The sequence below is a fragment of the Herpailurus yagouaroundi genome, unplaced genomic scaffold, assembly GCF_014898765.1.
Source record: "Herpailurus yagouaroundi ecotype Mexico unplaced genomic scaffold, PumYag 139, whole genome shotgun sequence".
In the NCBI taxonomy this organism is placed as follows: Eukaryota; Metazoa; Chordata; class Mammalia; order Carnivora; family Felidae; genus Herpailurus; species Herpailurus yagouaroundi.
In genome coordinates, this window is record NW_024412394.1 from 36,394,498 (window position 1) to 36,409,636 (window position 15,139).

General features: G+C 35.4%; 1 protein-coding gene across 1 annotated transcript in view; it reads right to left on the minus strand.

Annotated features, from left to right (window-relative positions):
* Nucleotides 1-5,884: 5,884 nt before the first annotated feature.
* Nucleotides 5,885-15,139, minus strand: part of TMEM30A (transmembrane protein 30A) — a 39,438-nt gene continuing 30,183 nt past the window's right edge. The window contains 4 exon segments of the mRNA XM_040473974.1: nt 5,885-8,565; nt 11,011-11,217; nt 12,135-12,278; nt 13,642-13,729. Coding sequence (XP_040329908.1) covers nt 8,372-8,565; nt 11,011-11,217; nt 12,135-12,278; nt 13,642-13,729 — 633 coding nt within the window. The 3' untranslated portion in view covers nt 5,885-8,371.

Genomic DNA, 15,139 nt, shown 5'->3' on the forward strand with positions numbered 1-15,139 from the left:
TACAAAAATTACTAGTCAGATAAAAGATAGCACATCACTATAACTCCATGTTCTCTGATTACAGCTAGGAATCATGAAACACTTGGCTATCACTTAATTGCTGTATTTATTATTATTTTTTTTCAACGTTTATTTATTTTTGGGACAGAGAGAGACAGAGCATGAACGGGGGAGGGGCAGAGAGAGAGGGAGACACAGAATCAGAAACAGGCTCCAGGCTCTGAGCCATCAGCCCAGAGCCTGACGCGGGGCTCGAACTCATGAACCGCGAGATCGTGACCTGGCTGAAGTCGGATGCTTAACCGACTGCGCCACCCAGGCGCCCCTGCTGTATTTATTATTAAATAATTTATGTAATTGCAAGCCTCATCTTTTCATCATTAAAGTTAAGGGGTGGCTTTGGACTAATAATCATCTCTGGCTCTAAAATCCTTTTGTATGGAAAAATAATATATACAATATATGAATGAGTCCACTCCTTGTTTAACAATAATTTATTGACCATTTAATATGAATCTAACACTTTGTAAGATGCTCTGGGGAAAACTTTTTAAATCCCTGACCTTCTGGAGCATAAAATCTAATTAGGAAGGTAATAATAAACACATAATAATAAATCATGATGTGGACATGAATGCGAGGTTTCCGACTTAACTCTTAAGATGGTTGACCATACCATTCACTATGTCAAAAAATGTAAGAGAAAGCTAGCTAGGATGGCTTGGTTTCTGTTTGGGCCTTACTAAGCTTGAGAAATCCAAGGACAATCCAAGAGATCCATACTGAACAATCTAGAACTCTGAAGAGATGTCAAGGCACAAGAAAAGATAAACTAGTGTAAAGATGGTAGTAGAAGTGATTAGGAACTTATGATTGCTCAGGGAGTATAATCTCAAAGAATTCCATTTTATATGGTGAGCATAACCAAAGGATGTATAAATGAGACTAAAGACAGGTAAGTATGAAGAAAATCAGGAGTTATCCACAAAGCCACATGCTAAGAATGAAGAGGGAAGGATGGTGCCAAATTATCAAATGGAGCAAAAAGTTCAAGGGTGAGTTTACTTCCTGTGACAAAAAAAAAGGGGGGTGAGAATTGTTCATTGTCATTTTCCATACTTTCTGTTAAATATTTGTCATCTATCACTTCCCTTATTCCTCAAAACAAAAATCTGTCAAGAGGGTATTAAAACTCCCATTTTACTGACAGGAAATGGTAAATGATTTAGGAGATAAAATAATCTGAAGGTACAGTTTACAGACATAAGAGCCAAGTCAGCCTCCTTCTAAAACCCATACTCTTTCTACTGTATCTTTCAGACAGAGATGATAGTAAACAGAATACAGTGTGACTGTGAAATAAATCCTTAGCTAAAACTGAAGATGACAAAAAATATAAATTACTCTTTTACAAGCTTTGTTGTGAAAAGGAAAGACAATACACCCCAGGGATTACTTCAGACCATTAATTCAACTGCAATTAACATGTATTTTTAAAGCCATTTTTTTTCTGTATTTCTGTTCCTTAAAATAATGTGACACACAAATCTTGATAGTGAAAGTAATATACAATGAGTTCAATCTTCTTCATTACCCTGGATGAAAAAGCTTGTCACACATCAACAGACAAGCTCCCATTAATATCATTTACAGTAAATAACAAGTTTATCTTTTAATATTTTTAAAAATGCTACAAAAGCACCAAAAGGTACTTCAAGGTGTTTTCTGGTTTTAAAAAAGTGGATGGCCCCGAGTTTATCTCTTCTCCCTTTCACTCCAGTAACATGAAAAGGAATTGAAAAAGTAGGAGGTATTGATAGGCATCATTACCTTAGATGAATCTCAAAGGCATGCTAAATGAAAGAAGCCAGATTCAAAAGATTAAATATGGTATAATTCCATTTATGACATTCTAGAAGAAAAACTATGGGAAAGGAAAAGACATCAGTGGTTGCCAGAGAAATAATGAGTATAAAGGAGTAGTGTAAGGGAGTTTTGGGGGGTAGGGGTGATGGTATTGCTCTGTATCCAATGGTGGTTACACAAATCTATGCATAAGTTAAAATGCACAGAACTACACACACACACACACACACACACACACACACACACACACAAAGTAAAGTTTACTTTATGATAATGTTTCTACCTAATTTTTTTTTCAATGTTTATTTATTTTGGAGAGAGAGAGGGTGCCACCTGGGGAGGAGCAGAGAGTGAGAGAGGCAGAGAATCTGAAGCAGGCTCCACGCTGTCAACACAGAGCCCAATGTGGGGCTTGAATTCAGGTGAGATCATGTCCTGATCCAAAGTCAGATGTTTAAATGACTGAGCCACCCAGGCGCCACCTGTTTTATGATAATCTAAAACAATTTTTAAAAATTTACTTACCTGTTTTTGGAGAGAGACAGCACGAGTGAAGGAGTGGCAGAGTGAGTGAGAGAATACCAAGCTGGCTCTGTGCCATCAGCACAGAGCCTGATATGGGGCTCAAACTCATGAACTGTAAGATCATGACCTGAGCCAAAACCAAGAGTCAGACGCCTAACCAACTGAGCCATCCAGGCACCCCTAAAACAAATTTTTTAAAGATATGAGTCAAAAAGGATAGAGAGTTGATGGGGGGAGAAAACCAGAAAAGCATTTTCAGCAGATTTCTAGAAAACAGAAAGCAGACGGAATATGAGCAGGACAGAGGAAGCTGTAATCTAGAGATACTGTAAGGGGGATACCAGTGAGAAGCACGCTGATTGGCCCACAGCCCCTGAGAAGTTCAGACTTGGATGTAAAAATTATAGCAACAAGGAATAGGCCTGAAAATGACTAGTTGAAAATTACATACAACAGAATGGTCAGATCCCAAAACCTCTGCCCTCCCCCTCTCAGCCAAATACAATTTCTCACCTCCTTCACTGTCTCCCATGGGTAAGAGATAATTTTTCTCTCTATAAAGTAATGGAAGACAACCACGCAGAAGGGATGTGCAGAGGGATAGGTATAAAGAAATATGTATAAAGTAGAAAACAGAAGGTGAGGTGGAGGACAAGGCAGGAGGGAGTTAAAAGCAAAACAAAAAAACAAACAAACAAAAAAAACCCCAGACCCTCCTTGCACCCCTTCCTTCTGAAGAGGACCAGTGAATTCCTTAGAGAGACTGAACAGTCCCCGTCAAAGAAAAGGCCTCCAGCCAAATGACTGGCTCCCTGACAATCATTCCCTAATGCAGTACTTCTCAACATTTGATCCCCTTACAGTTGCTGACCTGCCAACTCTTTATTACTTGTCTACGCTTTTCATAATGAATAGGAACAAATAATTCACTGAGTGGCATTTCTGAGTAGCACTGTGCTAGTGAAGCCCATCACTTGTCAAGCACTGGCCACAAACAAAGAACTTTCAATTAGTCTTTTGGGGGCCATCCATATATGACAGATGGTCAAGACTAGCCAGAAACACAAAAAAAGTCACTTAAATGATCGAGAGAAAAAAAAACAACCTAAAACTTAAAACAACAACAAAAACCGATGCTAACAGAATAGGAAAGAAAAGCATATATATCCTCAAAAAATATTTAATTTTTTAACATTTATTCATTTTTTGAGAGACAGAGAGAGGCAGAACATGAGCAGGGGAGGGGCAGAGAGAGAGGGAGATGCTGAATCCGAAGCAGGCTTCATGAAGGCTCTGAGCTGTCAGGACAGAGCCCGAAGCGGGGCTCGAACTCACCAATGGCGAGATCATGACCTGAGCCAAAGTAGGACACTTAACCGACTGAGCCACCTAGGCACCCCCTCAGAAAAATATTTTATCTGTGAACTAAGATGAATATTTTTTGGAAACAGAATAGAAATAAAGGAAGTCTTAGAAATTAAAATACTTTTTAAATATACATAAAATTCAGTAGACGATAAGGCTGGAAGATCAAAATGAAGAAATCTTTTAGAAAGAACACAGACAATAGTGTTGAAACAACTGGAGAAAAAGAGAAGAAAATTAAGCATCAGTCTAGGAGGTCTAATATCTGATTAGGATAGAAACTGAGTTCTCAAAACCAACAATGAAACCTAGAAGAGGGTGGAGCAATACCTTCAAAACTCTGAGGGGAGGGGTGCCCGGGTGGCTCAGTCGGTTGAGCGTCCGACTTCGGCTCAGGTCATGATCTCACCATTGGTGAGTTCAAGCCCCACTTCCGGCTCTGTGCTGACAGCTCAAAGCATGGAGCCTGCTTTGGATTCTGTCTTCTTGCCTCTCCCCTGCTCATGCTCTGTCTTTCTCAAAAATAAACATTAAAAAAATTTATTTAAAAAAATCTGAGGGTAAATTATTTTAAACTTAATATTGTATATGTAGTCAAACTATCAATGAGATGTGAAAATTGAAAAAAGACATTTTAGACACAGAAAATTTGCCTCTCAGCTACCACTTCTTAGGAAGCTTTAAGTGCTTTAGGTAGTGCTCCAGTAAACTACAGAATAAACTAGGAAACAGATCCAACATAGAAAGGTGACAAGAGGAGATCATGGGATAATGGCTGTGTAACTGGTCAAGAAAACAACCAGTTCAGATTGGCATAAAAGGACAAATACAGAATAGATCTCCCTAGTAAAAACAGGGAATCAGATTATCTGATATTTGGGGACAAAAACCCTTCAAAACTATTGATGAGAATATGGTGGACCTGACAGAATAACTGGGAAAAGCTTAAGATAGGTTTCTAGAAATTATGTGTTAAAAATGAGGCAATTATTAATTCTAGGATAAATAAAATGATGTGAAATGTAATCGTGGTGCAATGCTTTGCTCCACAGTCATAAGTAATAATAGCTACTGTGTTTCCCAAATATGATATAACTGTAATAATAATGGGAGAAGGAAAGGTATGTTAAAGAGCTTTAATCAGCAGGTTAACATTATCAAGAAGATATTAATGATGACTAAAACCATTAAATCAAGCAATAGCAGACTAGGCATATTGTTCAGATACACTAAAACAAATGCCAAAAGATAACTTTTGGACTCAAAGTGATTATCTCTAAGACTTAAAGAAAGTTGGGACAGGGACTACTGGTTTTCATCATAAGGCTTGTCGATTTTTTTTTAACTGTATATACACGTTACTTTGATAAAATATAAATTTATTTATTTACAAAGCTATAAAATCAAATAAGGTCACCGTGATCGATTTGATTTTAGACATGATATTTATTTTGAAATTCTGAATGACATTAGGGGAAATATGATTTTTATGTTTATTGAATGGAGCATGGGCTAAAAAAAAGCTCTAAAACACTTCCTTAGATCATCCAAACTCTACAACAAACATTTATGCATCAAAACTCCTGTTGAAACAGCACTCCTTTACTGCCTCTCCCCTCCTTTCAAAAAACACATGTTTATAAATAAGAAGACTTTTCACCTTAACCAACAAAGGACGATACAAGAATTCTAAGGCATTGTTTCCATGAAGATAGAAGGTGAGCATTCATTAACCCTCCAGTCAGCTGTTCTCTTTCCTGGTCTGGCTTTTTGTTTCCTGTATGCCCCACTCTCTTCATTATTTCATTATCCTTACTTCTCTACCACTTCTTCCTTTTCTATTTACTAGACATTTCCTTGATCTAATACCAAATTTAGCCCATCTACCTATAACTCAGGTGACAATATGACCACCTCCTGGTAAGAACAGATGTTTCTAAGTAATATATACAAACCTTGCAGTTAATGCTGTCAAAATGATTAATATATATCCATAATGGCAATCAAATCTAGACATAGAAATGTTAAAACGTGGGATTTATTGACCTTGGGCTAAAATTTAGTGCTTAAACATTAACAACAACACTGAGGCATTATTATTTTAGCAAGACACTTGAACATAGCAAAATTAATTTTGTTCATTTTTATTAATACAGAACATACTAACAGAACTTATCTTTAAATATAATCAAGGTTACAAACAAACTGATAACTAACCAATAAACAAAAAATATTCACTTGACTCTCCTCTTGGTTGAATAATTCTCCATGTGGTAGTACAATTATTTTTACCAATTCATTTTTAACTGCCTTATGATTTCAATGAAACTTCTTAGCTTTTACATATTAAATAATTCCTTCAATTGGGAAATTTCATATATCAAAATACTTCCTGTAAGTCAATGCATTCTTCAATGCCTTCTACTTAACCTGAATGCAATAAAATGCAGTATGATTCTCTAAAAGTTGAATATGACATTAATATTTCCAAAAGATGAGCATAAGCCCCATAAAAAAAGAAATGTTTTTCCTTCCCACCAGGCTTCGCAGAGGCATATGAATGTTCCACATTCTTCATAATTAGTAACAGGAATCCCTTAGCGCTCAAACGGCAGGAGACAGGAAGGAAATTAGGCCATCGATGAACTTGTAAATAGATAAAACTCCAAATATATCTTAAGATTCTGTCTTCACCCCAGATGAGAAAGTGTTGGAAGGGTCTTCAAATTTTCTTTCGTGGCACCTTTGGTCCCCTAATTAGAAAAAGAGACGCAGGACGGCAGTCCTCCTTGAACAAAACAAACTCAATCTGGGAAGACTGGCAAAAACCTTCTCTCCCAGTGATGTGTCCCAGAAAATAAACTGCCATGTGAAAGAGGGTCAATGGTCAGAATAAATAACAATATTCTGAAGGACTGACAAGACAAAGAATATTTTTAGACAAAGAATACCCTATGCACTCAGAAATTTCAGGATAATCATACATTAAGTACCTCATGCAAGTGATATTCTACCAGTTAAAAGTAATTATGAATTACAAGTTCTTTTAACTAAATTTCATGTTATACAAAACTTAAGAAGTGTGGCACATTTCTATTAACCATTACATTATTTTTTGTTGTTGTTGTTGTTTAAAAAAAAAAAAACATATATTAATCAAAACTGATACATTACCCAGACCTTTTGATTTAAAATATAACTGAACAAAATCATCACAAACTCTGAATAAACAGCCATTCTTCTATACAAATATAGGAGTTATTTTAGTTAAAAAAGAAAAGCCATTTCTATGCAATTAAGCCACCTCTGATTAAGACATACATTTTCATGCATGTTGAAAAAGTAAGTTTACATTCAAGAGTAAGTTCCATAGCAAACAAATTACAGCATTTATTCCATAAGGAATATTAAAATAATTCCAGTTAATAGAAAATAAAGTAACTTCAACCATATATATAATTTATCATGTGCATACTGCAAAATCTCCAGAATTTAATTAGGTAATTTAAAGAATTTATTTTTTAAGTGTCTTAGGAGAAACCAACCAAAAAAATTGGTACCTTAACCAAAGAGAATGTGCATACATCTCTATATTTGACCTATATGCAAAAATTGAATGAAATATGAAAGTCACTGTTTTCTAAATTTTCTGCAATACAACATTAGTACTTAAATCAAAACTTACCTGCAAAATAAAAACAGCCTGAGGTATTTCCAATGCTGAAGCAAATTTCTGAATGTTAAATACCACAAGAATGAAAACAGTTTCCTCTGAACACTTACATCTGGCAGAAGATGAAGGTCTGCCAAGAAATTTTCCCATCTCACCTATATTCTTTTGTCCCTTATGAAGTATAAGCTTCAAGGGAAATGATCACATGTAAAAACATATCAAGTGAGTTGGGGTTCCTGACTGCAACATCTTAATCAAATGGAAAAAGGAATTTTAAATTCTCCCACCTGAGACCCATCTGACCTCTTCAGACATGACCATTAATTCCTATGCTAGACAAGGTAAGCATGTCCTTTCAAATCAAAGCTATACTTGACAAAGAACTGTACTGGATAAATGGAATACTTGAACAACCTCAACAAAGATGGCACTTTAAGCCTTTACACATGACACATGAAAATAATGAAGCGTTTTATTTAGATTTAGATCTTTTTTGTAACTCTGAATCCTGCAAGGTTAGCAAGGTGTTATATTCATACATCTTGTAATCCCTTTCTTCACACAACAGGCACACATATACAGCATCACATGTCAATATAATATTATCAACACAGCATAAATATTTAAGCAATAGATGCATTTCACATAAGAGAGACTATGCATCATATGGCCTGACCCAACAAAAAGCAAACATTAGAATGCCATTTCAGCAGTTACAGTGTTGATATGATCTATATAGTTAATTTGTTTCATACCCGTCATATAGTTCCATAAGACATCCATAAGGAAGAAGCAAAGGACAAAAACTGTTTTTTTTAAAAAAACCAAAGTTATGTGCCAACTTCAAAAATGACATACTAACCAGACATCAGCATTTGAAAGCTAGGTTGAATAGGACTGGCCTTGATGCACATGCAGTAAATCTGTTTTCAGAATATAAAATTAAATGGTAATGTCAGCAGTATTACTACTGTTTCTATATTTATGATTGATTACTAGCAGTACAACTCCTAGAAGGAAGGAGATGGATCCAATAGTGATGTAAGCAATCCCCAAAAATGGATTTTTTCCTCCCATCCATGAAATAGTGCTCAAGATCATCCGTTTTCGTCCATCAAAAGAGTGTACGGGGTAATCTGAAGAATGTATAGGAAGGCTTTTCCATGTCTAGTTACTTGATTTTTAAAACACAACTTAAAAATTTGGCATTTAATTGCTTGTAATTCACTGGTATAATTCTATGATACACAGGCACCTTACTCACATTTTCCGAACCACAACATAATTATATGACTATTACCTTGAAGCACTGATTTAGCAAGTTAAACATTAGTAGTGAAAACCAATATAGTTTACAAGCAAAAACAACCGAATTTAAGGGTTAAATGGCTTCTTAGGTACTTTTACTCTCATTACACAGAAGGGGCAAAAGACCACAAAGAAATGTAATGTGAAAAAAATATTTCAGATGAACAGCAATAAAACCAACAGAGGAAGAGAAGACTGACAGACCAGAAGAAAAAGGAAGAATGAAGAGGTTGGAGGTGTCTGTGAGCTCAAAGAGCATGTGTAATAAAAGAGTAATTATGAGAATACAAGAGGACTCAGAGCACAAGGTCAAAGAGTATGATATTGAAGTTTTAACTTGTTGATTTGGAGCAATGACAAAACTCATAGTGTGACGCAGAGGTGATGGCTGAAAGAGAGTAGAAATGAAGGGTGAACTGTTAAAGAGATTTAAGAAATGGGACACCAGTATATTGGATGAGCTATCTACATGGACCAATTCTAAGATTTTGGCAAGAATTAGAACAGAGAACACAGAACTAAATCCCTATGTGAAAGGTTTACAACCTTTTCAAAGACATCTTTGGAATCAAGTTTAGGCCCCATTTGTTTCTCTCTGCAATTTCCCATCCCTACGGATGTGCCCTATTACTCCAAATGGCAGACTCTGCCAGTTTCTTAAATCAACCCTAAACCTGAAGCAGGAATGATTATAATAAGAGTTCTAACTAATATAACACTCTGGGAGACAAACTATCAAATCACTCATGCTAGCCTCTCTGTATCCCAACCCCCCAAAATGGGCTTCTGTCTTAATTCTGGTGTCTAGTTCCCACTTGATACCTCATTTTTATAATTACCCTTGATGCTTCGCAGACCCAAATTCCTGTCTCGTCAGTCTTTGAGAGCCTACGTTCTTTGATTTCTCTTCTCAGTGTCTTGGATGCAAATAGTCTCTTAACTAAGACAAAGTACTAAGTACTCCAAAGACTTCCCTAAATTATGCTCTAGGCCACAGGGTGGTATCTGCCCTTACTCCTTACTAGATCTTCTGGATGCTGTAACAGAGCTGCCTTCTACTCTGGCACTAGCCTCAGGATAATTGCTCCTATGTGGGCCTCGTTTCCAAAACGTGGCTACTTTTAGTCTGTCATTATCAGGTCATATTCAGTTGCATACTCAGGTGCAAAATTAAGAGGCTAAGGATCCAAGAAGACATTTGTTTTGAAATTAGGTCTGTTAACCATTCACTAATACATTATAAAACTGTATTTAGTTTTAATAGCTCATTTGGATTATGAAAAATCAAAAATGCAAAGCATTAGCAAACATTCAAATGCTAATATTTGAGAAAATTTTCATTCATGATATATGTAAGCAATGGGCTACAGATTAAAAGATGTAAGGACTTTGTTTAGAATAAAGGGTAGTGTCCCATTATTGTCAGCTAAAGAAGACTTTGTAACCAAGCCAATATGGCTATGGCTTGGTCTGATTACTTGAGTGAACTATCTAGGGATGCGGCCTGTAGTAGTGGCAGATGGTAAAGTCATGGCCTTTGGAGTCAATAGCTTGATTAGGAACCCCAACTCTTCTACTTATTATCTGCATAACCTTGGGTAAGTTACTTAAATGCTCTATGTTCCTATATACGTGGCTACGCACATGGAGATGATGATACCCATCTCATAATGCTTCAAATAAAATAAAATAATGCATGAACAGTACTTGGTACAATGTTGACATATAATCAGAATGAAATAAATTATATTTATCAGCACTGAAAAGTACACCTGAATTATTAACGTAAAATAATACAGCTAATGATAAAAGTGTTTTGGTACCATGAACATAATAGTTACAATTATATTGATGTGAACTAACATTCACTGATTCTTAATATCTAAAGAATATATAAAAGTATATATAGATACATATATCTAAATAAGCTGAATGCTAATTTAGCATCAGTTGTGTTCACTGGCCTTTGCATTAAGCTCAATTACAATTTCCATTGTAGAAATATCTAGCATATTAATAAATCTACCACCAGCATCTTAAATAATTTTATCAAATAATATGCCTGAATGCTAGTACAAAGCTTATAAAAATTTAAGACTTCTGGAAGATATAAGTGAAAAGATACCCTCTCATATGTATACACACATACTTTTACAAAAATGAGATCAAAACTAAAACACAGAATAGCATGTCACATAAATGAGATAAGACTAAACTATACTCTTTCTCTTTTCAAATCCTATGAATCTGTGCACATGGCCAAAAAAGGATACTGTATGTGATATTCAAATAGTATCGTCCAGCTGGCAATGTTGGATGTAAATCACTTTTCCGCTCTATTAGACGATATAACTTACGAAAAGTAGGTAATGCTGCAGTTCGCATCCAAACAATAAAATCCTCATTTATGAACCCATTATTATCTGGTTCAGAATCCAGCATGTACACTGGTTTAACCCAGTTTACTGGCTTTGTTGTATCTTAAAAAAAGAAGAGAAGGGTGAGGGGACAAAATATTCAATTCTATTAGGAGTTTCACTGAAAATTCACACTCAAATAAAACAGATACGCAATACACAATCTGAATATTTTTCCTATTCTCAAAGGTATAAATATAGGCATATTCCAAGAAAGTCTTGAAATCTAGAGACAAACCAATTCCTCATGTAATAACAAGTAATTACAAAGATTTGATGGCTATCTCCATTAAGAAAATACTAAAAGTACGCTATGAGGTACATACCAAAAAGCAGATGATTTAATGCAAAGATATAATGGTAAAAAACATTACATTGCAAAATTTAGGAGGCACAGAATCAAAACTAAATTTAAATTTATAATTATAATAAAAAATTGGGTCTTGTTTAAATGAAACTTGCCTGCGATTTGTAAAGACAATGGCTGAAATGCTTATAAGAAAATACCAGAAAAATTCAAGATTAAATGTACATGCACATTTCCTTTAGAATTTCAGTACATTAGAACATCCTACATATTTTACCTAACTTGGTATGAAGTTAAGAAAAGTTGCTGTTGGGGCGCCTGGGTGGCGCAGTCGGTTAAGCGTCCGACTTCAGCCAGGTCACGATCTCGCGGTCCGTGAGTTTGAGCCCCGCGTCAGGCTCTGGGCTGATGGCTCAGAGCCTAGAGCCTGTTTCCGATTCTGTGTCTCCCTCTGTCTCTGCCCCTCCCCCGTTCATGCTCTGTCTCTCTCTGTCCCAAAAATAAATAAATGTTGAAAAAAAAAATTAAAAAAAAAAAAAAGAAAAAAAAAAGAAAAGTTGCTGTTTTTAAAAAAGCATAAAAGTTTTTAAGATTCTAAAAATAGAAAATTTTAGGTACTTCATTAAAACTCCTTGCTTATATCATATTTGAAAGAAATATTAGTAAATTTTACCTTTAAATCGTTCTTCTAGACTTTCTCCTCCAGGGGGATTTCTGAATTTTACATTTTTATCTGTCCACCAAGCAATACCTTTCTTTTTCAAAGGAATAGGTGTAGGATGAGATTCATTGCCAACCAGAAACAATTCTAATGTATCTAAACACACAAAAAAGAAAAAATTGCTAAGTATCTACTGAATATCCATAGGATCTACTATACTCTGAGAAATAAGGATCTGGTATCTGCTCCCAAAAGGGGTTATAACTGGGTAAGCAGGCATATGACATATATTTGCTCTTGACTACTTATATGTGAATTATTTATGGTAACTTTATAATCCTAGATGGACTTCTCTTCCCTCAATATAGTTATAGGTCACTTCTCCTATATGGCTAGCTGGTATATGATAAGGCGAAATGTTTTAGTATTAACCCAAATAAAATAATTTGCAGGGTAAATTTGCTTCTCTTCCTTTTCTTTAAAAAATGCACTCCTGGGGCGCCTGGGTGGCGCAGTCGGTTAAGCGTCCGACTTCAGCCAGGTCACGATCTCGCGGTCCGTGAGTTTGAGCCCCGCGTCAGGCTCTGGGCTGATGGCTCAGAGCCTAGAGCCTGTTTCCGATTCTGTGTCTCCCTCTGTCTCTGCCCCTCCCCCGTTCATGCTCTGTCTCTCTCTGTCCCAAAAATAAGTAAACGTTGAAAAAAAAAAAAATTTAAAAAATGCACTCCTAAATAGTTTCTAGCTTATCCATTTCTCTACCTGCACTGTGCAATATGGTAGCCACTAGCTACATGGCCACAGAGCCATTGACATTATGGCTGGTCCAAATAAATATGTTTTGTAATAATATATTATTATATTTTTGAAACAATACATTTCAGAAATTAAAAACTCAGTACAAAAAAAATAGAATATAAAGTATCTCAACTTGAATTTAAATTAAAAAAAGAATATAAAATATCTCACTCATATTTTATATACTGAACACAATTTATACAGTAAAAAGGTAATAATATTTGGGCATATTGGGTTCAATAAGGTATATTAGCAAAAGTAATTTTACTTGTTTCTATTTAGTGTTTTTTAATGTGCCTATTATAAAATTTTAAATTATGTATACATGTCTCACAATGATGGTTTATATTATATTTGTATCAGACAGTGCTGCCCTAAAAGATCAACTATAGCTCCTTTGTAATGGTATAAATATTTGAAGTTGGTGGAAAAGGCAGCCTGGCTTTTATTTTATCATATATGAAATGTGAAAGTTAGCAGAATGTCTCTGTTCCTTTCTTCCCAGAGAGAGAATTCATTCTTAAAGTATAAGAATTCTCAAAAAAGTCCCAAATCATTATGACATTCCATTGAATAACTAGTTGATATATTTATTTTAAAGTTGCTGAATTTTTCAATTTCATTCATGTTTACTAGACTACCAAATCAGTATCAATAAATTATACAAAGTTTTGTAATTATATATATTTATAATCCATATCTTTTGTTTATAACTATATCATACCATTAAACATGCTGTTGGCAATAGCTCCACAAGGAGCAATTGGTTTGTCTTCGTTTCTTCGATAAGGCTCACATTCTTTACTGGGATTCTGATGTTTGAAAGGAAAAGAAGAAAAAATTATTACACAGGCCTCCAGGAGAACTATGAGCTAGCCATACTTACTGATTAAAAATTCAATCCCTACATGTGTCTCACCTGCAATGCATACAGAATAGATCTGTATTGTAAAGACTATAAATAACATCACATTTAAATACTCAAATTATTTCTTAACATAATTACCTTACATAAAGGTAATAATTGTATTACCTTTATAATGTAACCCTTCCTTGCATATATCTTGTCATACATGCATATATCAAACTGACTTTTTAAAAATTTTCTATCAACACAAAAATCATACCACAAGGAGTTTTCTGTGTAAGAAAAATTAACAAGCAGTCTGTTGTCACTCTTAAACCAAAAGTAGACTGGAGGCTCTAGGTCCAGCTATATACTACATGCCTTTGGGCAAGTTCCTTGATTTCCCTGGGCCTCACAAAATGAACATGTTAAAACTAGATAATCTCAAATTGTGTAATTCTAGGTTAATCCCATGGTCCCATGTCAAAGGAAGGAAGGAGGGAAGGAGGGAGGGATGGAAGGGTGCTAAGGTAGATTCATTCCTAGAATATACCGCTCTTCTTTAAATTATGCATCCAGATACTAGGAAAACAAAAATGTTTTGACTTAGTCCCTACTGAAGATTTCAAGGAGATGTAGCAGTTACAGGATTAAACCAGAGATTCTACCAAGTCTGAGATTAGGTATATGTCCGGGTTGTTCTGAAACTCCGAAGCTACAGTAAGCCATGTCTCAAAACAAATAAAAAAATTAAAAATAAATAAATAATAAAATAAAATAAAACAAAACAGACTAAGATATTCTTTTTTTTTTTTTTTAATTTTTTTTTTCAACGTTTATTTATTTTTGGGACAGAGAGAGACAGAGCATGAACAGGGGAGGGGCAGAGAGACAGGGAGACACAGAATCGGAAACAGGCTCCAGGCTCTGAGCCATCAGCCCAGAGCCCGACGCGGGGCTCGAACTCACGGACCGCGAGATCGTGACCTGGCTGAAGTCGGACGCTTAACCGACTGCGCCACCCAGGTGCCCCCAGACTAAGATATTCTTGATTGGAAATTAACTAGACCCTAGTTAGTCCTTTTAGGGCTATTCTATTACCAACCAACACTGGCTTGTATCCAACATTCTTTGTGTCTAGACTGGATAAAGAACTGCCTGCATGGAAAAAAAGGCTAAAGAAACATGTGGCAGGGATCTCATTAAGTCTCTTTAATATCTGACTTCTCAGCTTTCTGTTCCCTAAGCCTTCTAGATTTATAAAGTTAGTACACTGAGACCTTGAAGACAGACAGTATATAACTGGCTTATGACTACTGGAATGTTTTGATGAACACTGCGATTTCGAAAAAAAAAAGTTTTAAATATAAATAAA